The 27040-nt window shown below is 53.4% G+C and overlaps 1 protein-coding gene across 2 annotated transcripts in view; it reads left to right on the top strand.

Moving 5' to 3' along the window:
* Nucleotides 1-463: 463 nt before the first annotated feature.
* Nucleotides 464-27040, top strand: part of CPNE2 (copine 2) — a 55422-nt gene continuing 28845 nt past the window's right edge. Inside the window, exons 1-5 of one of the 2 annotated variants that reach the window (XM_033218497.1) lie at nt 464-895; nt 18989-19203; nt 21569-21748; nt 23721-23795; nt 25738-25809. In XM_033218497.1, the coding sequence (XP_033074388.1) occupies nt 19024-19203; nt 21569-21748; nt 23721-23795; nt 25738-25809 (507 nt within the window). In that variant the 5' untranslated portion in view covers nt 464-895; nt 18989-19023. Of the gene's footprint in view, nt 896-14295; nt 14444-18988; nt 19204-21568; nt 21749-23720; nt 23796-25737; nt 25810-27040 lie in introns of those variants that run through there. The other variant, XM_033218496.1, reaches the window with a different exon arrangement.

The following is a 27040-nucleotide window of genomic DNA, read 5'->3' on the forward strand; positions in this document are numbered from 1 at the left end:
GGGAAAAGGAGGCCTGGGCTCCAAGACCTTAAAAACTCGCCTAATTTTCCGCACGGATGAGTAGCCCCAGGCCCCGTTCGGATCCGTCTTTATCTCATCGTCTGTGTCAGAGAAATATGTCATGTTTCCAATCTCTGGCGGCAAGAAAATGCCGAGCTCTTTTGCTATTGAAAAAAAAAAAAAAAAGGAAGAAAATACTGCGGCCCTAATCCTGACCAATACATCCCAGAACCCAGCCTTGGGTGTTGCCCCGAGGGGACAGCGCCGCTGCCATCCGCGCTGGGGGTCCGAGTGGCCCTGGGGCCCCGCAGGCCCGGGCTAAGGCCACCCCTCTGTTCCCGCGTCAGTGGCCCTAAGCGCACAGCGCTCGGAACTCGGAGGTGCCAGAGACTCCGGCGAAGCAGGCCTGGGGAGGGCGCGAAGCCACGTTGTTCCGATCCTCAGCCACCTGGGTCCCAGCCTGGACCCTTCAGACCCTGACGTTCGGGCCCCCTCGGTGCCAGACGCCCCGAGTGCCGGGGCGCGCCGGGTGCGGGCTGGGAGCGGCGGACAGCGGGCGGGACAGCGCCCCCGCTCCTCCCGTGGGAGGGCGCGCGCCCCTCCAGGAAGCTCCCGCCTCGCCTCCCGCTTCCCTCCCCACTCCCCGCCTCGGCCGGAGGGAGGAGCCCGAGCCGCCGCCGCCGCCGCCGCCGCCCGCCCGGCCCGGGAGGAGGACAGGACCCCGAGCGGCTGGGAGCGCACGCGAGCGGGCCGTGGCCGTGTGGGCAGCGCCCTGAGCCCGTCCCGCGCCCGCGGTCCCGGCCGAGCAGGAGCAGCGCCCGGGGATGCCCGGGCGGCCCAGAGCGCGGGCAGCGGCAGCCGTGCGGTGAGGGCGGTGGCGCCCGTGGGACCCGCGGTGAGTGGGGCCCAGGCAGGCGGGGCAGCTTGGCGCGAGTGCCCAACTTCGGCCTTGGGGCTGGGCTTCTGGATCCAGCGGCGGATCCGTAGGAAGCCGGGTTCCGCCTCGGGGGGCTGCGGCGGTCTAGCCCCCACCGCCCGCGCGAACCCGGACACTGGCGCTTCGGTGACTCAGCTCCGACCCGGCCACGCGGGGGCGCCCCGCTGGCGCCCGGACTGCGGAGGAAGGGCGGGGGGAGGGGGTCGCCCTTGGGGGTCCGAGCCCAGCTGCTATGGGACCCTCCCACCCGCCCCAGGGGCTTGGAGGGCGTACGGGAAGTGGAGTCCCGCTGCTGCCGCAGCTGCTGAAGGCGTGAGGTCGCGCTGGGTCTTGGCGGGCGCGGGCCGCTCTCCGCGCCCCTCTGCCCTCCTCCCTCCCCTGAACACCCACCCGCTGCCCCAGGCAACTGCCGGAGGGCCAGCTCCCAGCCCCCGTACAGGGAGCGCAGAGGGGGAGTGGAGCTGGGCAGCTTCCCAGAAGTCGGAGTGTGTTTGCAAACTAGTTTTTGCGAAAACGCTGTCTGGCACCTGTGTGTTTAAAGGGGGCGTGGGGGTGGGCATGGAGAGAGCGGGGGAGCAAGGCCCTCTCTTATTCCCCGTTTCTCGCAGCGATTCTCCTCTGAAAATAGAGGGGTCTTACTCCCCTCTTCCCTGCCCTTCCCACCCCATCCCCCAGCCTCGCTCTCCGTCGCCCCCAGTTCGAGAAGCTCTCCTATGGGGAAGGGGCTGCTTCAAAGGGGGTTGTGATTTGCCCAAGGTCACAGATGCTGCTGGCTCTGGTAGCCAATGGGGGTTCATCTTGCATCTGAATCCCCTGCCCCATATGTACTGGGGGAAGGGACAAGTTGTCTGAGAGAAGGATCTGAGCCGCCCTTTGTTTTGTCTACCTTAGTTTTTTGCTCCCTTAGGGGTGTGTGCTGTCTTCAAAGGGTGAGGGGCTTTTTCTGCCCCTTGGGCATCCACAGCTTCAGGGACTGCAGGGAACCCCTGCTTTTCAGGAAACAGACTGCAGATTGTAATCCCTGGCAGCTGCAGCCTGCCTGTGGCCAGCCCTGATGAGGAGGCCTGGGAGACTTGGGTCTGAACCCCACCTGTGACCAACAGGGAGCTTGGCCCAGACCGTCCGCCCTTGTGGCCCTCCGGGTCATCATCTGTGAAATGGGCTAGTGTTCCAGAGCCTGCCTCCTGGAGAATGGACACAGCATGAAGGTGTGGTTTTATGGCATTCCCCCCGGGCATAGGTCCTGGTGAGCTCCAGGACCGCCCCAGCCAACTGGATTGGAAGGGGTCACCCAGGCGGGTTTCTCCAAGGAAAGAACCAGGGACGAAGGATGTGGATGCTTGGGTTCTTCTCGCGGCTGTCACTTCCTGTCTGAGTGCCTTGTCACCCCTTGGACTTGGGGGTTTGTGTCTGTAAAATGAGGCAAATTGTGACATGATCCATCTTACAGTCGGGCAGCTGGGAGCCTGGAACTGGGGAACGGGGAGCAGACGTTCTGTAAGTAGGGAGCACTTCATGAGTGGCAAGTGTGGTGTCTCTGGTGGTGTTCCAACGGACACTACCTCCCCTGGAATGTCAGGAGAATTAAAAACTGGGGCATAAGGGGAAGAAGATGGCTGAGAATGGAACCTCGGTTTCTATGTCTGTAAAACAGTAAGTACTGGAGCCCATCAGGTCCTCCTCCTAGTCCTCAGTTTCTGTATCTGTACACCTTTATATTTTTTTTCAGGTAATTGTGTATTTCTGCAAAGGTAAGATTAAATTAGATTGCAAGGACTCAGGTGCCAGCACTTATTGGTACATGGTAAGTGCCTGGTTAACTGTCATTGTCGTTATCCATGGGAATATTAAGAAGCCTGATGTGGGTGACTGCATCCAGGATTCTTTGTGGGATTGTCTCAGGCCAACTTGCTCCTCCCCCTCCCATCAGGACTTCTGGGCTGTTCTACGGGCAGGGGGCTGGGGTGAAAGAAGATCAGGAAAGGTGGTAGTTCTCATCCAGGTGTCCCCATTTCCCCACATCTGACTGGCTTCACAGGGCTCTAAGGAGTGAACAGAAAACAAAAGAGCATTCTCTACTAATTTTCTCCCTCCTGTCAGAGCAGGAGGCATCATCGCCAGGTACGGTCCCCAGTCTGAGAAGCCCTCAGCTCAGGGTCAGGGTGCCCCCAGCCTGATGGAGGTCTCTGTCCCTCTCCCCTCCCCTGACCCTTACACGTAGACGGCACTGGGGTTACTGAATCAGGAGCAAAACACTTCAAGGACCCAGCTCCTTCCTCCTTGCAGAATATGGCCTCAGAGAGGGAGGAACCCTGCAGGACACAGTGGTGTGGGCTCTGTGGGAGCCGGGACGCCAGGTCACCCTGTGATCTTGGCAGGCAGCAGCTAGAAAAGTCCACAATCACATGTCTCCCCACCTCCCTGTCCAGAAGGGAGGACGTGGGGGTCCCACCATACCTGAGGACTGAGCCCAGGTTAGAGGCGCCTCCTGGCTCACATCCCAGTGTCTTCTGCCCTCATTGGGCCACCGAACCTCGGCTGTCGCTCCCATGGCAGAGTCAAGAAGACTGCTATTCCACATCCTGGGACATTTCTTTCTTCCCTTTTTTTTTTTTTTTTTTTTGAGGCAGGATCTTGCTCTGTCACACAGGCTGGAGTGCACTGGCATAATCTCAGCTCACTGTAACCTCCACCTCCCAGGTTCAAGAGATTCTCGTGCTTTAGCCTCCCAAGCAACTGGGATCACAGGCGCGTACGCAGCCAATTTTTGTATTTCTAGTAGAGACGGGGTTTTGCTATGTTGGTTAGGCTGGTCTTGAACTCCTGGCCTCAGGTGATCCACACACCTCGGTCTCCCAAAGTGCTGGGATTATAGGCCTGAGCCACTGTGCTCGACCATGTAACATTTCTTTACTTGTCCTGGCCACACACCAGCTCTGAGGTCTGCAATGAGACTGACCGTAGTGAGACTGTGTCACCATCCCTCCTCACTGCTGCATCTCCTGGTTGTATTTTTCTTGGAGCATTTGCCACTCTTTAAAATCATCTTTACTGATTGGTGCACCAGCTTATCCGCCTCCCTCCCCAAAGGGTGTCAGATCCACAAAAAGGCAAGAGCAAACAGTGTCCATCTTGTTTAGGGCGGTGTCCCTGCACTTAGAACAGCGCCTGGCACATTGTAGGTGCTCAGTAAATCCTTGTGTGAGGAATGACTGCACCTGCCCCTCCTTGCAGCCTCCTGTTAGATGAGTCTGTGATGTTGAGTGATGGATCCTGGGAGAATTATGAGCTTGCCCTCTTGAATCTCTGGAGGGATCCCTGTCTCACCGTGCTGAGTGCTGGAAGGAGCATGGCCTTGCTGACAGCTAGATTTCAAACTTGTAGCCTACAGAACTGTGAGAGAATCTAAGCCATTCAGTGTGTGGGGCTCAACTAATCCATGGCCAACCAGAGTTTGAAACCCGGTAGCTCAGCTCCCAGCATTCACTGTGCTCTTACAAGACACTTTTCTCAGGTTGGGCCACCAGGGGCATGTCTCTGAAAGACTGATGGGAGGGCCAGGTGTGGTGGCTCACACCTGTAATCCCAGCACTTTAGGAGGCCGAGATAGGCAGACCACTTGAGCCCAGGAGTTCAAGACCAGCCTGGGCAACATAGTGAAAACCCATTTTTACAAAAATAAAAAAATAAACAAAATTAGCTGGGTGTGGTGGTGCGTGCCTGTAGTCCCAGCTACTTGGGAGGCTGAGGTGGGAGGATTGCTTGAGCCCAGGAGGTCGAGGCTGCAGTGAGCCATGATTGTGCCACTGTACTCCAACCTGGTGAAACAGTGAGACCCTGTCTCAAAAAAAAAAAAAAAAAAAAAAAAAAAAGACTGTTGGGGTCCAACCAGAGGAGAGAGGGATTGAAGGAGTTGTCTGCTAGGAGCTGGGCATACTCCCTCCTGTGTTTTGGAGAGGGGACAGCCAGGGCACATCAGACAGGCCAGATAGCCTCAGCTCCTGACAAGACACAAAAGCCTGCAGGGATACAGTTGAGTTGCAGGGAGAATGGGCTCCTGAGCCACACTAGGAATGTCCCCACCGCAGGGGCTTTGCACATGCTGGGAAATAGGTAGAGGAAACAGCACATGCAAAGGCCCTGTGGTGGGGACATGCCTAGTGTGGTTCAGGAGCCCATTCATTCATTCATTCAAAAATATTCACTGAGTACCTGCTGGGCACCAGCTATGGCTGGGATACAGCCATGAACAAGAGAGACCAATGCCTTGCTGTCCTAGAGCTTCTGGTCTATTAACATCCCAGCTCAAATGCGGCCTCCTCCACAATGCCCCATCACAATCACTTCACCCTGCTTTATTCTCTTTGTGACATTTTCCACTATCTGAGATTTCCTGCCCTTGCCATTTGCTCACCTCTCTGTCCCCTCAACTCCATCCCGAACTCCTGTGCCCAGAGCCTGAGTGTGTCTTGATCATGGTTGCCCCCCCCCCAGCACGTAGCAAAGTCCCTGACCCAGAGGAACTGCTTAAGAAGCATCTGTTGAACGACCAAATGGATGACTGCATGGTGAGGGAAGCCCTCCTGGAAGGTGGAGGCCCAAAGTCACAGGTGAAAGAGGGATTACATCTGTGCACAACCCTCTTCAGTTTACGAGCTTTTCACTACTGCCTTAAGAACATCATGAAGAAAGTAGTGGGGACAGCTCTAGTTAGCAGCAGCTCCATTTCCTGTATGAAGAAACTGAGGCTAGAGAGGTTAGGACACATGGCCCGGGTTGCATAGGGAATGGGTGATTTTCTCCAGCACACCTTAGTCCCTTGGGTGGACAGGCAATGGCAGCAGGTGATGTCCCACCCAGGGGACCTCACCTCCTCCACCTTCCCAACCCCCAGTCTTTCAGTCCTAGGCAAATCCACCTTCTCTTAGACATACAACTTTCCCCATTCCCTCCTCCATGGGAGTCCCCTGCCCTCTGAGCCTGGCCAGACCCACTCCCAAGGTCCCCTAAGTACTCAGAGTCTCCCGGGAGCCAGAGCACTCCATGCCCCTCCCCACATGGAGCTTCCTGGGAGGCTGGAGGGGAAGGAGCTGAGACGCAGGAGGGAGGAGTGGCAGGAGAGGACAGAACCCAGTTCCTGGACTCATGGGGAGTATAGTGGAGGCTGCCTCTCAGCCTGCTAGGTCAGCCCCTCTATAAGTGACACAAACCTTGTAGTGCAGGCTGAGCTGAACCTGAGGCCTGGGAGGGTGGGAGGGTCCCAAGGGAAGCCCCCTCCCCTAAGAGCCAGAGCTTAGTGATTAAGCGGGCGGTGCAGAGAATAACCTCCCTCTGAATGTGGTCTGGTGGAAGCTGGGGGTCCCCAGGGGGGCCTCAGGGCCAACCCCTGCTGCAGCCTCCTCTCCGTACTGTCTGCATCTATATTTATCCTCGTAATGGCCTGGCTGCCTGTCGGAGTGTAGTGTCTTTGGAGCGCAGCAGCCGGTGCCATAGCCCGGTGGAGAAGTGATTTGTGTCAAGGTGCCGCCCCAACCTGGTCAGGAGTGCCAGCCTGCTCCCCGGGGGCTGCCTGTCGCCTGGCAGGAGCTGCTGCAGCAATGGGCATGCAGCAAGGGCTCCAGAGAATAAGGCTTGTGGCTGGACCCTGCCCACCAGAACCAGGATGCAGGATGTTGGGGCGGCCAAACTGTGGCCAGGGTTCCTGTGTGGCTGGAAAGCGGGGACAGATAAATTCTAAAGTGTTTTAGCTCTGAATCTCAAAGAACTTGTGACTCTGAAATCCTAGAATTCCCAAATTCTGGAATTCTGTGAACCTGTGGTCCCGGTCCTCTACAATTCCAAGATGTCATGGTTCCTCTTCCTCTCACCTTTTCACTCCTTCTCACTTTTTTTTTTTTATTTTTTATTATTTATTTATTTGAGACGGCATCTTGCTCTGTCGCCCAGTCTGGAGTGTGGTGGCGCAATCTCAGCTCACTGCAAACTCCATCTCCCAGGTTCATGCCATTCTCCTGCGTCAGCCTCCCGAGTAGCTGGGACTACAGGTGCCTACCACCACGCCCAGCTAATTTTTTTTTTTTTTTTTTGTATTTTTAGTAGAGGTGGGGTTTCACCATGTTACTCAAGATGGTCTTGATCTCCTGACCTCATGATCCGCCTGCCTCGACCCCTCAAAGTGCTGGGATTACAGGCGTGAGCCACTGTGCCCGGCCACTCTTCCTCACTTTTGACAAACTTGTGTCGAGCTTCCATTCTGTGCCTCTGGGTGCTGGGAACAACGAGATGAAAATAGGGTTTGGTTCCATCTTTAAGGTCCAGTGAGGGTGAAGCTTCTAAGTCAGTGGTTACAATATACTGGTATTGTAAGTGATTCCCTTTCAAGGAGCAGGGAATCGGGAAGGACTTTGTAGAGGAGTCCCTGGATTGTTGGTTTTTTTTTTTTAACCATATTGAAGTGTAACAAACGAAATAGAGCAGACATTTTACATGGACCAGTCAATGACTGTTCACAAACCGACCCATCTGGGTCACCAGAACCCAGATCAGAAACAGACACGATCAGCACCAAAGCCCCCGGTGTCCCCTTCTGGTCAGTAACACCTGTCCACCTGTCCTACCGCTATCCTGACTTCCAGCAGCGTAGGTTTGTTTTGTCCATGTTTAAGGTCACCTAAGTGAATTCATATAGGATGACATACTCCTTTCTCTCTGGCCCCCTTCACACAGCACGTGTGAGACCCATCCATGTTATTGCTACCCGTGTTCTTCCTTCAACCAGGCTGTGTGTGGTCCGCTGTGTGTTCATTTACCAGTTATGTCTCCCTTCTTCCAATGATGGGGGTTTGGGTGGGGCGTTCCAGTTGGGATTATTCGGATTAGCACTGCCACGAACATTCCTGTGTCTATCTTTGGTTGAACATATGTGAGTGTTTTTGTTTGGGCACTAATGTTTCTCCTAAGTCGTTGCACCAATTTCCACTCCCTCTGGCAACCTGTGAGTGTTCTGCTTGCTCCGCATTATTGCCAACATGTGGTATTGTCAACTTTTAAAAATTTTGGCCGTCCTGCGGGTGAGGGTGGGTGCATAGTGCGTGTTTTTTTAAGACGGAGTTTCACTCTGTCGCCCTGGCTGGAGTGCAGTGGTGCAATCTTGGCTCACTGCAACCTCCACACCCCACCCCCGTTCAAATGATTCTCCTGTCTTAACCTCCCGAATAACTGGGACTACAGGCACTCGCCCAGCTAATTTTTGTATTTTTAGTAGAGATGGGGTTTCACCATGTTAGCCAGGATGGTCTCGATCTCTTGACCTTGTGATCTGCCTGCCTTGGCCTCCCAAAGTGCTGGGATTGCAGGCATGAACCACCACGCCCTGCCTAGTTTTTGTGTCTTCAGTGGGGACAGGGTTTCACCATGTTGGCCGGGCTGGTCTCGAACTCCTGACCTCAAGTGATCGGCCCACCTCAGCCTCTGAAAGTGCTGGGATTACAGGCGTGAGTCACCATGCCCGGCTGCATTTGGTTTTACTGAGCTGAGTTTGAAGAAAGAAATCGCTAAGTGAAGAAGGGGGAAGGGTATTTCGGGCAGATGGAACAGCATATGCAGAATTAGGGAGGCACGAAAAATACTTGCTGCAACTCTGTGTGGCAAACAGCAGAGCTAGAGCCAAAGGTGTGAGGGAAAGGACTTTGAGAGCCTCATCAGGGAACCTGGATGTTGTCCCGAGAACAGCCGGGAGCCATGGAGAGGTTTTTCTCATTTTGAGTCAGTACCTGCAGTGTGTCAAGCATTTTGTAATTTCCATGTGTTGGATGAAAAAACTAAACTGAGACACAGAAAGACCAATGACTTGTCCAGAGTCACATTAGTGGAGGCCCAATAGGGAGAGTGGTATTGGGCTAGGAGCCAGAGGACCAGAACCATGTGGGTAAGGTATTCAACATCCAAGCCTCAGTTTACTCACCTGGAGAATGAGAGTGCTGATGATAACACTCCATTTGGGGATGTTGTGAAGCTGCAGAATTTCAAGGACCTGGGGCAGGCATTATTATTCTCATTTTATTATGGTTATCTGTCCATCAGCATGGCCACACCCACCTGCACCCTTCTCTTGCAGCTGACAGGGTAGGGGTGGGCTCTCTGAGCTCCCACACTTAAGAAGGGCTAGCCCAGAGCTCCTGCCCTAACACCCTGTTTTCCTGCCCCATGACAGATCTCCTAGGAACTAAAGATTGCTATGATGGTTAATTTTATGTGTCAACTTGGCAAGGCTTTGGTGACCAGTTGTTTGGTCAAATAAAGGTATTTTTAGATGCAATTAACATTAAATCAGTAGATTTTTGAGTCCTGCAGCTTACCCTCCATTATGTGTGGCCCTCATCCAATTGATCAAAGGCCTTCAGGGCAAAGACTAAGGTTTCTCCAAAGACTGAATTCAGCTCCAAAACTGCAACATAGAAACCCTGCCTGGGTTTCCAGCCTTCTGGCTTGCCCTACAGATTTTTGACTTTCCAGCCCCCACAATCGCATGAGCTAATTCTTTAAAATACATTTCTCTCTCTGCATAGGTAGATATGCTATTGGTTCTGTTTCTCCAGAAAACCTTGACTAATATGGTTGTCATTTGTCTTCCTGGATCTTCTCATCTGGGAAATGGGATGAAGGAGGCAGTTTAGACCTGGATTCATTCAAGATGCATTCCAACCCCCTAGAAGTTCAGTAAACTTAGCAGCCATCAGGGCCCATAGGGAATGGGTGTCTGGTTAGCTAAGGGTTCTGGTTAACAGAGCATTCCCATCCAGACTAGAGGTTGCAAACTCAGAGGTCTACAGAGACCTGGCTGGGAGCTCAGTGTGTGAAGCCAGCAGGGCTTGTATGGAGACCAAGTGTGACACCTGCCTCATTATGCCAAATCCAGCTATGCTAGAGCCATCCCTGGGGTGTGGTCAGTCATGGGGTGGCCGCATTGCAACTTCTGATCTGTGGCCTCGTGCCTCAAAGTGTGGTTCCGGTGGGGAGCAGCCCTAGCATCACCTGTAGCTTGTTAGAAACACAGAATTTTAGGCCCCTCCCCAAACCTGCTGAATGACAATCTGTATTTGAACCAGATGCCCCATGTACTCAGCTAACCTGTGATTTGTGTGTACTTAGCCCACATCAGAACCACCAGGAGAGCGTGTTAAAACACAGGCCTACAGGCCACTCTAGGCCTTCTGCTAGAGCAGGTCTGGGTGGGCCCAGGATGCTACATTTCTTTTCTTTATTCTTTTTTTTTTTTTTTTTTTTTTTTTTTGAGACAGAGTCTCGCTCTGTTGCCCATACTGGAGTGCAGTGGCACGATCATGGCTCACTGCAGCCTTGACTTCCCGGGCTTAGGTGTTTCCCCCTATCTCAGCCCCCCACATACCTGGGACTACAGACAAGTGCCACCATGCCCAGCTTTTTTTTTTTTTTTTTTTTTTTTGCCATTTTTTGTAGAGACAGGGTCTCACTATGTTGCCCAACTGGGCTCGAATTCCTGAGCTCGAGTTCCACCCGTCTCAGCCTCCCAAAGTACGGGGATGACAGGTGTGAGCCACTGCGCCCACTGGGTGCTGCATTTCTAGCAAGCTCCAGGGAGATGCGTAGGTGACCTGTCTGGAAACCACACATGGTAACAGCTCTGAGCCACCTCAGGAGCCTCTGCTGTCAGAGATGAGACCCCACTGACAGGATTTGCTGGGTGCAGAAGGACTCAGAGGCCCTGAGGGTCCCAGAAGCCACAGCACCCAGGAGTGGGCCCCACCTCAGCACCCAAGAGTGGGCCCCACCTCGAAGACCTTGAAGGTTGTGTATCCAAGCCCACAATTCACTCCCTAGCTCCCCATCACTACGGGGTCTCTCTGAGCTTTCCTGTGCTGTGTCCACCAGCCTGGAGGGAGAACTGAGAGCCATATTTCTCAATCAGTTTTTTGTTTTTATTTCTTTTCTTTTTTTTTTTTTTTTGAGAGAGGGTGTCACTGTGTGCCCAGGCTGGAGTGCAGTGGCACGATCTCAGCTCACTGCAACCTCCACTTCCCGGGTTCAAGCGATTCTCTTGTCTCAGCCTCCCAAGTAGCTGGGATTACAGGCACCTACCACCAGGCCTCGCTAATTTTTGTATTTTTAGTAGAGATGGGGTTTCACCTTGTTGACCAGGCTAATCTTGAGCTCCCAACTTCAGATGATCCGCCCGCCTCAGCCTCCCCAAGTTCTGGGATTACAAGTGTGAGCCACCATGCCCGGCCCTCTCAATCAGTTTTAACCTCTTGCCCCCTTTATGTAAACTGTTAACTTTACACATCCCTGAAATTTTTTATCTACTTTCCCCTCTCCAGACATTAAGAATTGCTGGGGATTCAGACCCTACAGAATGGGTTCCTAACTACTGCCTGGCACTGACCACGACCAGGCATCTGCGCCGCTTTCTTTGTTACTGCCACCAGCAAAACAGATAATTTATTTTTTTCCTTCTTTCTTGTTTTGTTTTTAGAGACAGGATCTCACTCTGTCACCCAGGTTCGAGGGCAGTGGCACAGTCACAGCTCACTGCAGCCTTGACCTTGCAGGCTCAAGTAATTTTCCTGCCTCAGGCTCCCCTAGTAGCTACAGGTATGCACCGCCATACCTGGCTAATTTTTTTATTTTTTATTTTTGTAGAGACAGGATCTCACTGTGTTGCCCCAGGCTGGCCTCAGACTCCTGGCCTCAAGCAGTCTTCCCGCTTCAGCCTCCCAAAGGGTTAGGATTATAAGCGTGGGCCGCCACGCCTGGGCTGCTTTTTCCTTTTCTACACATCAAGTTGCACATGCTTTTCTGACAGCACACAGTGCCCTCGCTAGAATTTACAAAAGGACATCCCACTGTGGTCCCAGCTCCTCGTATCCACCAGCCTCTGGAATGGGGTTGCCTCCCTGGCCACCTCAGGCCTGCCCTTCACCATCCAGCAGCTCTCCTCCCCTTCGGGGTTCCCGGGCCTCCTCCTGGGCCATCTGCTTCCCTTGCCTGCCTCTCTCGCTGTCCCCTCCTCTCTGCCCATTTCTAAATTAGAGGCGCCCCCACCCAGCCGGCCAGGCACCTCCTCCCCCACAGCGAGCTCCTTTACACTACAGCTGCTTCCCGGGTTGGACATCGGGGTGGGGCCAAGGCTACTTTCTCCTCACAGCCATTAGGAATCACTGATCATAGCAAAAGCTACCTATTATTGTTCTAAGTGCTTTACCTCACTGAATCCTCACAACACCTAGGAAACTCTTTTTTGGTTGTTGTTTTTTGTTTTTGTTTTTGTTTTGAGATGGGGTCTTGCTCCGGAGTGGATCTTGGCTCATTGCAACCTCCTCTTCCCGGGTTCAAGCAATTCTCCTGCCTCAGCTTCCTGAGTAGCTGGGATCACAGGCGCCTGCTACCATGCCCGGCTAATTTTTGTATTTTTAGTAGAGACGGGGTTTCGCCATGTTGGCCAGGCTGGTCTCGAACTCCTGACCTCAGGTGATCCTGCCTGCCTCGGCCTCCCAAAGTGCTGGGATTACAGGTGTGAGCCTCCACGCCCAGCTGGAAGGCACTCTTGTTGTCCCCATTTTACAGAGGGAGAAACTGAGACATAGGGAGTTGAAGGAACTTGCCAGAGGTCACACAGCAGTTAAATGGCAGAGCCAAGGTGGGAAGGATGGAGTGACCGCAGCCTTGGCTCTGAGCCTGGTCACCATCCTTCCCTGGCTTCAAAAGACCACTGCCTCTTGTTGGGCCTCAGTTTCTACCCCTGCGAAGTAGGACACAGTCCCTCTCCTGCTGGCATCTCAGAGCCCAGGGTTTGAGAAGCCGCCTGTGATTCTCTCAAGTGATGTGTGCACGGGGAGGTGGCTATGGTTGCTCTGGGGCTGCTGCTGATGGAGTCTGACTGGCAAGCCCCCACTTCCCTCATTGATTAGGTGTAGGTGCTGGGGAAACAGTGACGATGTCCTCCTGAGGGACAGGGGCAGACAAACAGACACAGGCACATAGACAAATATGTAAAACGCTTGTACATTGCAGCGATCTGTGAAGGAAGCAGCATGGAGCGGAGACGGATTACGTCAGCCTGGGTGATCAGGGAAGGCCTCTGAGGATGTGATATTAAGCTGAGAAGTAAGACCTTTCCGGTGAAGAAAGGCATTTCTGGAAAAAGGAACAGCAAGTGCTAAGGCCCTGAGGCAGGAGAGAGGCTGACAACAAAGGCAGGCCAGTGCAGCTGGGGCAAAGGAAGCAAGTGAGGGGAGGGTGGCAGGAAGTAGGGACAGGTCAGGCAGGGTCCTGTCATCCTGGGCACGATTTGGGGTTTGTGTGACCTGGATGAGGAGGTCACAGGAAGATTTTCAGGTAGAGCCATGGTGGCATCTGACTTCTAGGTTTGAAGACTCCCTCTGGCTTCGGTGTGGAAAAGAGAGCACAGCTGAGCTTGCATCAGAGAGACCTGTTATGGGTCAGCGTGTGTCTGGGCATGCGATGATGGGAGCCTGGCTGGGCCGACATAGTGGAAGTGGGGAGAGGATGGATGCTGAATGCAGCTTGAACGTGAAATCAGCGGCACTGGTGGCATATAGGAGGTGAAGATAAAAGGGGATTAAGGACGATGAATTCCTAGTTTTCTGGCTAAAACCATGATGTTCTAGGCCTGTGGCTCAGCACCAGTGTCCAAGCCTGTCCTTCTGCCTAAGGGCAAGATGCCTCTTTTCTGGGGTCAGTGGACCCTGTGGTTGCTGAACCCTATGTGTCCATTTTTCTTTTCTTTGAAGACAGCGTTTTGCTCTGTCGCCCAGGTTGGAGTGCAGTGGCACAATCACAGCTCACTGCAGCCTCAAACTCCTGGGCCCAAGCCATTTTCCCACCTCAGCCTCCCAAAGTGCTGAGATTACAGGTGTGAGCCACCACTGGCTCCTGTGTGTTTTATTAACTGCATAGCCCCAGGGTGCTCAGGGACTATTTATTGAATGAACCAATGAATCAGTGCCTGGGAATTCCCAAGCCCTGTCCTCTCTTTGTCTCAGTTGACCCGTCTGTAAAAGGGACCACTAGTTTCATAAAGCCCTCTGCAAGCTCCTTGCCTGGGGGATTTGGTCACCCCAGAAGGGTTGTGTCCATCTGTGCCAGGAGTCAGGACCATGCTTTAAGTAGGCCCTGGCTCCCCATCCCATCCCCCAGACTGAAACCTCAAATTATCTATGGGGTGGGGGCTGCCACAGGGGTGTTTCTATCGTGCCCAGATGCGCATGGCAGGCCCAGCCCTCCCTTAATGACACCTTGCCTGCCTGCCCTCCTGCTGGGGTAGGAGGGGAGGAGGCCCCCGGCCCAGCCTAAGCTGTAGTTTCTTTTTCCATTGCGTCAGGCCTCAGGGTCCAGTACGCCTGGCTGCTGCTGGGCTGGCGCAGAGGGACCCACTCTTCCCCTCGCCTGCCCCAACTCCAGACATCATGTGCTCCCCGTTTCGGGTATCCAGAAGCTTCCAGCCAGAGGGTGAGTTGGAGATGAGAGGACCTGCCACTGGCTGGGGGAGGAGTTCCTTTCCCACCCACCCATCGCTCGCTCTAGCCAGGGCCTGAGTTGATCTAGGTGGAGTTGCAGTGAGCTGGGGGCTCCTGGCCCAGCCACCCCCCCCTGCCCCCGTGACCTGTCCCTCCTGCCCACGCCCTCAGTCAGGCTGGAGGGAGGGAAGGGCAGGAGGCTGATGTAGTAACCAAGGCAAGATAATGGGGCTTGGACGAGGCAGGGGGGTGGGGGTAGGATAGTGAGGGGGATAGAATGAGGTGACCCCAGAGTGTTCATATGAGCATCTGTCATTGTATTTGTCAGTCTGGGTGCGTATGTGTACGTGTGTGTATGTGTGTATATGTGACCACACACGTGTAAATGGACTAGGAAGCACGTGAATCTGGGCGTGTGTGCCTGACACCCTCAGGATGAGAACAGAAGTGTCTGATTTGGCAGCAGGGGATGGTGGCCCAGATGGCATCTAACATGTCACAGAGGGGGCCTGTGAAGTGGGGAAGGGGTAGGTGAGCTAGAATCTACCTCACCAGCCATGGTGGGAGATGCAGGGGTGTGGACAGGGTGACCCAGATGAACTGGTGACCTTGGATACTCTGGGGCCCATCCTGGATGTGTGTTCAAATGGGAGAATGCCCTTGGCTTCCCCAGCCCTCATCACAACCTGCCCGCTTAGCCTCAGGCTCCCCTGGCCTGGCTGATGTCCTGGCTGTCCCTGCCTTGGTCCCACAATGTTCATCAATCTCCCCACCCTGCCAAAAGGCCAAGCATTGGCTGGGAGTCTGGAGACCGGATTCACACTCTGTCTCTGCCTCTTCCTGGCCCTGTAACCTCAAGCAAGTGACTTTTACTCTCTAGGCCTCAGTTTCCTCATCTCTAAAATGGGAGCGATTGTCCTGCAGGCATAGGCAGGCGCTCTCAGCCACACAGCAAGGTTTTGGACATCCTTGTCTGCCCCCTTCCCCACCCACCCCCACCTGGCACAACTGCCCAGTTGCACACAGTAAAAGTGAACGCAGTTCACCAGCTCCTCCAGTGGAAACTGATTTTTACACGACAAGAATAAATCCTCCAGGCAAATTGTAGTGCTGTCCTGATGCTCTGAGCTTGTGTGATTATAACAAGGTTCTAGGAACAAAGGCTGGGAGGGAGGGGGCTGAGGACCAGCTTCATCATTGTCCAGATTTTTCCCCTGCCAGGCATGTCCGGGGAGCACTGGATCTGGAGGGGAAGCTGGGAGGTCTCCGCTGCCAGCCCTACTCTCACCGTGACCTCCTGCAGACCGGGGCTTGCAGGGGACTGCACCTGCCCAGCAAGAGGCTGGCGCTCCAGAGTTGCGCCGTGGCGTGGGTGAAAGGGAGGAGGAGTGGACCCAGCATAGTGATGGAGGCTTGATCCTTCCTGCCACTCCTTTCTGCCTAGAGGGCAGCAGCTGCCTCCTCGCTAGTCTCTCTGCTACCTCTCCTTAGCTTGAAAACCCCTTCTCCCCACAAGGGGTCGAGTAAGCTTTTAAAAACACAAATCAGATCATGTCAGTTCTCTGCTTCTAAGACTTCCCATCGCTCTCAGAATGAAACTGAGACACCCTGTCAGAGCCCACAGCTCCTGCAGTTCCTGGCCGCTCTGCCTGCTCCCTCACTGTGTTCCTGCCAGACTGGACTGTGAGCCCTGCAGGGGCTAAGACAGAGCAGTCTTTTTTTTTTTTTTTTTTTTTTTTTTTGAGACAATGTCTTGCTCTGTTGCCTAGGCTAGAGTGCAGTGGCGTGATCTCAGCTCACTGCAACCTCCACCTCCCAGGTTCAAGCAATTCTCCTGCCTCAGCCTCCCAAGTAGCTGGGACTACAGGTGCACGCCACCATGCTGGCTATTTTTTGTACTTTTAGTACAGATGGGGTTTCACCACGTTGGCCAGGCTGGTCTTGAACTCCTGACCTCAAGTGATCTACCTGCCTGCGCCTCCCAAAGTGCTGGGATTACAGGTGTGAGCCCACCATGCCCGGCCAAGAGCAGTCTTCTTACTGTAGCATTCCCAGCACTGGGACAGTTCTTGGGACCTAATAGATACTCAGTACACCCTCTAGAGTGAATGAAAGCCTCAGTTTCCTCCTATGGAAAATAAGGGTGATATTACTATACTTGCCTCATAAGACTGAATGAAGATTAGCGACATTGTGCAGGTGACATGCTCAATTAGTGCTCACAAGCGCAGTGACTTGGATTTGTGTCCACTTACCTCCCTCCACTGGAGAAGTGCAGGGTCAGTAAACCACTTAGCCTCAAGAGGACAAAGTATTAGTCAGGGAGTTGGAACCTGGCCATTGTCAGGTAAGTGTTTAGGGGCTAGGTTCAACCACTGGGATGACGCGGCCAGTGTTAAATGCACACGTGCCAGTGGAAATAAGACCTAACCCATAGGAGGCTCAGAGGGCTGTGTCCTGATGTCTCGTGGGCAGATGGGAAACTGAGCCAGAGAGAGCCAGAGGACTTGTCTGCTGGGCCTGTGATGGGTGTGACCTAGGTCCCCCTCCACCCCTTTGCTCCAGTCTCACTAATACCTTGCACTCAAAGGAGAACAGAACTCCTTGGAGTGATCACATGTCAGTAATTAACCTTGACAGGAGGAGGATACCTGAGGCCCAGGGCACAGAATTTTGGGAAATGGTGTATGAGTGAAAGGGTGAATTGTATGTTGAAGATAAGGACCAATGCTGGCAGGATCTGAGGCATATGGAGGGTTTGTGCATTCATTCATTTATACGCTCAACCTTTTTTCATTCAGCAAATATATACTGGATACTTCCTGTGCACTAGTCACTGTGTACAAACTGGAGATACAGGGTGGACAATGAATAAGGGTGAATTTTTAATGTTACTGTTACAGGAAAGGGGTCCCGATCCAGACCCCAAGAGAGGGTTCTTGGATCTTGTGCAAGAAGGAATTCAGGGTGAGTCCATAAAGTGAAAGCAAGTGTATTAAAAAAGTAAAGGAATAGCCAGGCGCAGCGGCTCATGCCTGTAATCCCAGCACTTTGGGAGATCCAGGCGGGTGGATCACCTGAGATTGGGAGTTTGAGACCAGCCTGGTCAACGTGGTGAAACCTCGTCTCTACTAAAAATACAAAAATTACCCTTGCGTGGTCACGGGTGCCTGTAGTTCCAGCTACTCGGGAGGCTGAGGCAGAAGAATTGCTTGAACCCAGGAGGTGGAGGTGAGCCAACATCATGCCACTGCACTTTAGACTGGGTGACAGAGTCAGACTCTGTCTCAAAAAAAAAAGAAAGTAAAGGAATAAACGAATCGCTACTCCATAGAGCGACCCCAAGGGCTGCTGGTTGCCCATGTTTATGGTTATTTCTTGATGATATGCTAAACAAGTGGCAGATTATTCATGCCTCCCCTTTTTAGACCATATAGGGTAACTTCCTGATGTTGCCATGGCATTTGTAAACTGTCATGGCGCCGGTGGAAGTGTAGCAGTGAGGACGACCAGAGGTCACTCTGTGGCTGTCTTGGTTTTGGTGCTGGCTTCTTTCCTGTAGCCTGTTTTATCAGCAATGTCTTTATGACCTATATCTTGTGCTGACCTCCTATCTCATCCTGTGACCCAGAATGCCTAATCATCTAGGAATGCAGCCCAGTAGGTTTCAGCCTTATTTTACCCAGCTCCTATTCAAGATGGATTTGCTCTGGTTTAAACGCCTCTGATGTTCCCAGAAGTGAGCTTCCTAGTGGTCAAAGCAATGAGAGAAGTCTGAGCAGTTGTCAGCTCTACTGTGGCCACAAGACACATGACAACATGTTAGTTGCTCAGGAGAAGCCCAGGTTTTCCTGGCACAATGAGTATCTGAGACACCCATGTCCACTGTGATTTGTTGCTCATGTGACAGGGGCAACACACAAGGAGCTGTGCATCCTTACAGGTGAAGACTGACCACAGCAGAGAAAAACTTCAAAGACAAATTTAACACATCTACCAGAGACTCAGACTCTTTTTTCTTTTCTTTCTCTCTCTCTCTTTTTCTCTCTCTCTCTTTCTTTCTTTTTTTTTTTAGATGGTTTTATTCTGTCACCCAGGCTGGAGTGCAGTAATGTGCAATCACAGCTCACTGCAACCTTGAACTCCTGGTCTCAAGCAATCCTCCTGCCTCAACCTCCCAAGTAGCTGGGACCACAGGCATGTGCCACCATGTCTGGCTGATTTTTTATTATTTTATGCAGAGACATGATCCTCCTGGTTGTCAGGTTGGTCTTGAACTCCAGGTTTCCAGGCACCTGACCTCCCCAAGTGCTGAGATTATAGGTGTGAGCCACTGCGCTTAGCTCAGACTCCCTTTTCATGCATTTCCTCGCATTCTTCTTTCTCCAAACCTTTGCCCATGTTATTTGACAACCCGCCTCAATTTGCCTTCCATCTCTCCACTCACCTCTTAAAGGCCAAGTGGTAATGCCTCTCTGTGGTGGGGCAGCATAGCAGGTGTCTGTCTACTTTCTGACCCTTACTCCTGTTCTCCTAGACTGCCAGGAACTCCTGCCACCGCCACCAGCTCTCATGGCCCACATACCCAGTGGGGGTGCCCCAGCAGCGGGAGCAGCCCCCATGGGTCCTCAGTATTGCGTGTGCAAGGTGGAGCTGTCGGTGAGTGGCCAGAACCTACTGGACCGGGATGTTACCTCCAAGTCCGACCCCTTCTGTGTCCTCTTTACAGAGAACAATGGCAGATGGATCGAGGTGAGGCTCTTCCGTGTGTCTGCAGTGGGTAAGGGGGTGGCTAGGCTGCTGGGGAGGAGGAGTCTCCCAGGACTGGGATCCAGGGACTCCAACAGAAGTAGTTGGAGTGTGGGCTGGTGGCAGGGGATTACTCGGTAAACTGTTACTCTTAAAATAAAATTTTATTTTAAATATATTTAAAATATTACTTTGTGTTTATTACAATTAAAATCTATAGATTTATAGTTATATACTTTATACTGATTATTTGATATCTCTTTTTTTTTTTTTTTTGAGACAGAATCTCTCTCTGTCCCCCAGGCTGAAGTGCAGTGGTGAGATCTCAGCTCACTGCAACCTCTGCCTCCCAGGCTCAAGTGATTCTCCTGCCTCAGCCTCCCGAGTAACTGGGGCTACAGGTGTGCACCACCACACCCAGCTAATTTTTGTATTTTTAGTAGAGACATGGGGTTTCGTCATGTTGGCCAGGCTGGTCTTGAACTCCTGACCTCAAGCAATCCACCTGCCTCAGCCTCCCAAAGTGCTGGGATTACAGGCATGAACCACCACACCCCATCTTGTTATAAATTTTTATATACAGTTAAAATTTTATAGTTTTACAAAATGTTTGCTTCCACTTTTAAATAACCTTTCCCTATTATTTCTAAATGAATACATGGTCAGTAAGAAATAGAAACAGTGAACTCAGGCTTTGGGAGCTGTTCCAAGGCCCAGTGATGCTACTCCCTGCTGTGTGGCCTTAAGCAAGTGGCTGTCCCTTTCTGAACCTGTCTCCTCATCTGTGAAATTATTATATATTTTTTTCTGCTGACTCCCTTGGAAGGCCCAGATCTGGGGATATTAATGGTGCCCCAGGCAAGGACTTCTGAGCTGGAAGACTTTGGCTTGAAGGTTGGAAAGAGTTGCAGCTTGAGGAAGGATGTTGAGAAACCTAAGCTGTTAAGACCTTCAGGTTTTAAAACTTGCTTTGCTTTTGCAGAAGGAAACTATTGGAATAAATGTAGAGAATCCAGATAAACCCAAAGGAGAAAATCAAAATTGTTGGGAACCCACCTGTCATAGAGAACCACTGTTAACAGTTTGGTATCCAGCCTTCCAGATGGCTTTATATGCATGTATATTTCCCAAAAGATGTGTGTACTTTCTAATGGATATTTAACTAGGCCACGGTGGGAATTCACCTGAACATACTGTGGTTTACAAAGAGTTCCCATGGATGTTGGCTCCTTCTTGTGATGCCAAGAAAACAGTGTGGGATTGTTGACCCACTTTACAGAGGGGGATACAGGGCCCCAGAGTGGGTAGGGACTTTTTCGTGTCACCCAGTGTGTTGATGGTGTAACTGGAAGTGGGGGGTGGGACATGGGGCCAGCTGAGGACTCCTGGGGGAGCCCTAGGCCTGTGAGAGGCGTGTCTGGGGGCACAGTTCCCCTCTGCCAGGTCTCTAGAACCCCTGAGTGCCCCTCAGGGAGTGGCATCCCCCTGACTCACGGCACATCCCCCACCCTCCCTGACAACCTCTGCCCCCACCCAGGCCAGCCACCCTGGATAAAAATAGTCCAGGGCCAAGACTTCCTCAGTGCCTGCTGCTCCAGCCCTTGGAAATGGACTGGGTGGGAGGTAAAGTCAACACAGCCTGGGCCCCAAAATAGACTGTCACCCAGACTCCGCGGTTTGGGGCCTCAGCATCCAGAGGCCAGGAGGCGGGTTTCCTGTCCCAGGGCCACTGCTGACCCACAGTCCAAGGCCCTGTCCTCAGCCAGGCTTTGGTATCCACAGTAGGTGGGGTGTTGGGCTGCACAGTGTCAGGATTCTATAAAGATACAAACATCTCCCTGCACCCCTGTGGGGCGTCCCTGACCCCACCTTCCCCCAAGAATCCTCCCTTCCTTTTGTTTCCTTTCTCAGTTTCCATGTAAAATGTGGTTTGAAAAAGGGGTTTTCCCCAAATAAAAAGTGAAAACCACAGGGAGTCAAATCCTTTCCCTTTACAGAGGTGGAAACTGAGGCAAAGGTGGGGAAAGGGCCTTGTGTCCTCCATCTCTTACCCAGACAGGGCAGGGCCCGAGCTCTTACCCTGGCACCTGGGTATGGAACCAGGACCGAAGAATTAAGAGTATGGGTAGTAGAGTCAGACCTCGGTTTCAAATCTCGGCCCTGCTGTCCAACCTTGGGGAAGTCACTTAACCTCTCTGTGCTTCAGCGTCCTTGTCTGTGAGCTGAGGGTAGTGAGTCACAGACCATGACCACGAGAGCCTGGCACAGAGTAGGCGTTGTACAAGTTAGCAGAATGATTTCCAGCAGCCTGCGAGGGCTTGGACCAGCTGCCTTCACTCTGACTTCCATTTCCCTGCCCCTCTGCTAGTACGACAGGACAGAAACCGCGATCAACAACCTCAACCCCGCCTTCTCCAAGAAGTTCGTGCTTGACTATCACTTTGAGGAGGTACAAAAGCTCAAGTTCGCGCTCTTTGACCAGGACAAGTCCAGCATGCGGCTGGATGAGCATGACTTCCTGGGCCAGTTCTCCTGCAGCCTGGGCACGGTGAGCTGGGCTCTCCTGGGTGGGGGAGCAGGGGCCCAAGGACTGGACAGCCCCTCAGAAAGTCTCTTCTCGCACTGTCTTTCCATAGCCCCATTTTCCTGGGTAGGTCCCAAAGTGCAGATGCAGAGTAGGGAACAGCCTTGGTGGGTTTGAGGCCGGGCTGAAGAGCTCCCATCTGGAGGGGCAGCCAAACAGACCAGGGCCCCAGGTGGCCAGGGATTCTGATTGTTAGATGTAATCAGGTGTGGTCTTGACCTCCTGGGGTAGGAGCATCTGACCAGCAACCAAGACGCCCATAGTAGTCCCGCTTTATGGCAGACTCACTGTGTGACCTTGAGCAACTTCCTTTCCCTCTCTGGGCCACACTTCCCCATCCATCTCAGTCCTTGGTAAGTTCCTGGAGGCCGGGAGCAAGCAGGGCTAGGTGCCCCTGACACAAGTCTCAATCATTCCTTATGGCTGTATGCCCTTGGGCAAGCTCCCATCCCCCTCTGGGCCTCAGTTTCCCCACATTTCCCTTGGGGATTATGATGACTGCTCTGCCCAGCCTAAACTGTTGATGAGGGAATGAAATGGAAAATGCTTTGAAGGGTCCTAGTGGAGACTGAAATGTCCGGGGCCTTCCGGGAGATGGTGACCATGCAAGAAGCAAGTGACTGCCGTGGTTGCGATGTCTACTTTTTGTGTAGGAAGCAGGGTACAGTAGTCAGGGTTCCTACCCTGTGGTGTAACTGAGAAGAGAGTTTAAGGGCTTGTGGACTGGGCAGGGAACTGACAAGAGATGGGGAAACCAACCCAGGGCTTGGCCCCAGAGGAAAGCTGACCACCTTCACTTGGAAGGAAGGCAGGGTGAGGAAGTGGCATTGCCAGGGCCTGGTGAGACCTGTGGCCCATAGAGGGAGGCCTCTGGACTGCAACTTAGGCAGAAGCCAGAGTAATGAAGAAGCTCCCATCAAACCGGGGCCCCCACTGCTCACGCCACCTGCTCTCCCGTCTCTTGCCTGTCCCCTCAACTGGCTGAACCTCTGAAAGTCAGAGGACAAAAGAGCCAGGTGGCACAGTCCCAGGGCACAGAGCAGGTTCATGGATCTGGGGAGAAGAACTACCCCCGCAGGAGCAGGACTAGATCATACTGCTGTGTGCTCCCCGCTGCACAGGATGACGCTCGCACTGCACCCAGGAAACATGAACCATGCTGGCCCCTGAGTGCAGTGGGCAGACACAGGTGGGAGGGCGACTTTTCCATGTGGCTCACTTTTCCTCTCTATGTCGTTTTGATTATTGCACCCTGTGTGAGTGTATTACCTATTCAAACCAATAAAAATACATAGAACGATTTGGCTGGGCTCTATAGCTCATGCCTGTAATCCTAGCACTTTGGGAGGCCAAGGCGGGAGGATCGCTTGAGGCTGGAGTTCGAGACCAGCCTGGGCAACATAATGAGCCCTTGTCTCTACCAATAAAAAAGTTAGCCAGACATGGTGGCGCATGCCTGTAGTCCCAGCTACCCAGGAGGCTGAGGTGGGAGGATCGCTTGAGCCCAGGAGATTGAGGCTGCAGTGCCATGATCAAGACCTGTCTCTAAAGGAAAATACATAGAATCAGAGCTTGACTCTCCATCAGAGATCATATCCTGAGGCAGTTGTGGTCTGTGGAATGCCTCTGGAGAAGGCAGTTGGGGGCTAACCTCCCACAGTTGTCTCCAAAATGCCTTTTCCTAGGGGCAAACAGGGCAGTGGGAGTCCAACTGCAGCTGGAGACCTCAGGCAGGTCTCTTACCCTCTCTGGGCCTCAGGCTCCTCACTGCCCAGATTGGCTGCTGTCCACCTCCCAGGGTGACAGTGACGTTCAGGCAGGTCACCAGCCAGCCCAGGACGGGAGGCAGCCCTGCCGAGTGGCGCCGGTGGAGGATTTTTCCTCCCGGGGCTTCCCCCACTTCCTCCCTGAGCGCCCTTTCTCCTCTCTCCCCTAGATTGTCTCCAGCAAGAAGATCACTAGGCCTCTGCTGCTGCTGAATGACAAGCCTGCCGGAAAGGGCTTGATTACGGTACCAGTCCCCTCCCGCACCCCCTCCACCCCCACTCCACACCCTCCCCCATCAATGGGCCGCTTCCCTGGCAGATAATCACCAGCTTTGTTTGGAGTAAAAAGGCCCAACTTACAACTTAGCAACAGGTCTCTTAGCAACCGGCTCCTGGCTCTACAAATGATGCACTGGGGGCTGACAAGCTGGTGAGGCCTCCAGAGCCCTGCCAGCAGCCCCCTCCCTGCACTGGCCCCTGCCTGCCCTCCCCTGGGGGTCGTTCAGAAGTGCCTTGCCCATCAGTGCCCTGCCTGTGGCTGCGACGCGCAATGATTCCTGCAATGCGCAACGATTCCCGCGATGCGCAGCAATTCCCCCTGGGATGCGCAGGCCCTTCGCAGGAATGAGCTCCTTGGTCCTCAAAGACTCCCAGAAGCCAGGGCATCCCTGAGGCCCAGAGAAGAAGTTCCCTTGGGCAGCTGAGCTAGCGAGCTCGTCCCCTGGGTTGTCTGGCTGGCTTCTGAGCCCATGTGATGCCTGGGGAGCCGGCCAGGCTGGAGGGAGAAGCCATGCCTTTGTGTGTTCCCGTGCATTGCTCCCCTGCCCTGGAACCTCCCAGGGCTCCCCACTGCCTGACCAACCCTTCGGTTCAAGGCTGTGAAGGACCCCTCAGACCCTGCCTGGCTCTCCTGCCTTGGTGTTTTTTAATCTCCTTCACTTAAATGCCCTGTGTTCAAAGCAAACTGAATTCTTAGCATAGCCTGAACATACCCCAGGCTCTTACTGTGTTCCTGCCCCATGGGTCGCCACCTCCCAAACAACCTCCCCCCACCTCTTGGTGTTCTAACTGCCCCATCTAAATGCCTTTCCAGGCCAGGTACATGGCTTGCACCTGTAGTACTACTACTTGGAAGGCTGAGGCAGGAGGATCCCTTAAGGCCAGGAGTTTGAGGTGCAGTGGGTTATGATCATGCTACTGCCCTCCAGCCTGGGCAAGAGAGTGAGACCCCATCTCTAAATGAATGAATGAATGAATGAATGAATACCTTCACAAGGCAGCTTCCCTCCACCTAGAAGCCATCCCAGACAGACCCCACTCAGCTGGGTATGCCATCACCCCCAGCATTTCTGGCAGTTCCACTCTAGGCCTCCGTCCCCTCCCCTGGGAAATGGGGGTGATAATAGGACCTACCCTATAGGGTTGTTGAGCAAGTCCCAGTGGGAGGATGGCAGAGGAGAACGGGCAACCTGGCTGGCCTCTGTCTGTGGGTCCCGAGGGCTGGATGCCTTGCATTGGGTGAGGCCATCCTAGAGGCAGGAGAGGAGACGAGGCCCCAGCAAGAGACCCCAGCCCACTTGTGTTGCTGTGGGCAGCAGGGGAGGGAGAGAGGCCTAGAGAGGGCCTCAGCAGTCTTGAAGTCACCCAGCTAGGCCATCACTGGCTGAGCTGGGGTCAGGGAACCATAGCTGATGGGGAATGCATATAGGACAGATGACCAGTGTGAACTGATGGGACTCAGTTTCTCCCCTGGGCCTCAGTTTCCCTAGCTGCACAATGATGTGGCTGTGATGCTGACACCTTGGTGTTCTGAGGAAGCTGTGCTCTCTGTGGCTTCAGCAGAGGCAGGAGGAGGCCAGTCATGCTGCTCTCTGGCCCAGAACCTCTCCCCACGACTCAAGACCACCCCCGGTATCTGCTTCATCTTCCCCCACCACCCCATGGGCCCTGCGGATTTGCATAGATCCACTTCCTGATTCCTCATCTCCAGATGGGTTATTTCCCTCATTTTCTAGAAGATGGAAACTGAGGTGTGGGGAAAACAAGAGATTTGTCCGAGATCACCTGGCACTGCCCCTCCCTTCCCCCTCCTGACCCTGGAGGATTGCTTCTGGGGCACCCTGTGCCATCCTGCCTGGCAGGAGGCTGGGGGAGTCTGAGGAGCCCCTCATGTCCCTGGCCTTACAGATTGCTGCCCAGGAGCTGTCTGACAACCGGGTCATCACGCTGAGCCTGGCGGGCAGGAGGCTGGACAAGAAGGTAAGGCGGGCAGAGGAGGAGCTCCGAAGGGGAGCAGTAAAGCCCCACCAGCCCCAGGGCTGTGTGGCCTCACTCCGCGGCCCCGGGCCACCACCTCCATCACATTCCAGGGACTGATCCAGCACAGGGCCCTCCCGGCCACTCCAGATTAGGACTCCTTCACCTCTGAGGTAGTGAGTGTTCCATCCCTTAGGGGTATTCAAAACACAGCTGGAAACCTGCTCATCAGGGCATCCCCATCTCACATAGTGTAAGTACATGCCAGGGTCCTTACACAATGGGGCCCTACCTGATGTGTCCCCAGTGCCTCGACTCCCCGACCTCACCCCTCCTCCCTGCACGTCACTCTGCTTCAGCCAAATCTAGCCCCTTGTCCGTGAATTAAACGAGGCACTTTCCTCCCTCAGGAGCTTTGCACTTGCTGTTCCCTCTGCCTGGGATGCTCTCTTCCTTGCATTTTCACACGGCACTCTCTCACCTCCATCAAGCCTTTGCTCCCACATCACCTCCTCAACGAGGCCTTCCCTGAAATTGGTCTTTGATTTCCCACCCTCTCCTGCTTGTCTCCTTAATACTTACTGCTGTCTAGCATACTTTCTTTTCTTTTTCTTTTTTGAGACCGAGTCTCACTCTGTTGCTCAGGCTGGAGTGCAGTGGCGCGATCTCAGCTCACTGCAAGCTCCACCTCCCGGGTTCACGCCATTCTCCTGCCTCAGCCTCCCAAGTAGCTGGGACTACAGTCACCTGCCACCATGCCCAGCTAATTTTTTTTTTTTTTTAAAGTAGAGACAGAGTTTCACCGTGTTAGCCAGGATGGTCTTGCTCTCCTGACTTTGTGATCCACCTGCCTCAGCCTCCCAAAGTGCTGGGATTATAGGCATGAGCCACTATGCCTAGCCCATACTTTCTTTACTTATTTTATTTTCTGTCTCCCTCACTTGAATATAACCTCTTTGAAGTAACACTTGCCAGGTGCAGCAGCTCGCACCTGTAATCCCAGCTACTTGGGAAGCTGAAGCAGGAGAATCACTTGAGGCCAGGAATTTGAGACCAGCCTGGGCAATATAGTGAGACCCTATAGATGGGTGGGTGGATGGAGGGATGGATGGAAAGAAAGAAAGAGAGAAAGAGAGAAAGAGGGAGGAGGGAGGGAGGGGAGGAAGGAAGGAAGGAAGGAAGGAAGGGTCATACACAAAAAGTGGCCCTTTTTAAACCTTAAATGATTGTTTAA

This window comes from Trachypithecus francoisi, unplaced genomic scaffold (genome assembly GCF_009764315.1).
Source record: "Trachypithecus francoisi isolate TF-2019V2 unplaced genomic scaffold, Tfra_2.0 Lachesis_group10, whole genome shotgun sequence".
Taxonomy (NCBI): Eukaryota; Metazoa; Chordata; class Mammalia; order Primates; family Cercopithecidae; genus Trachypithecus; species Trachypithecus francoisi.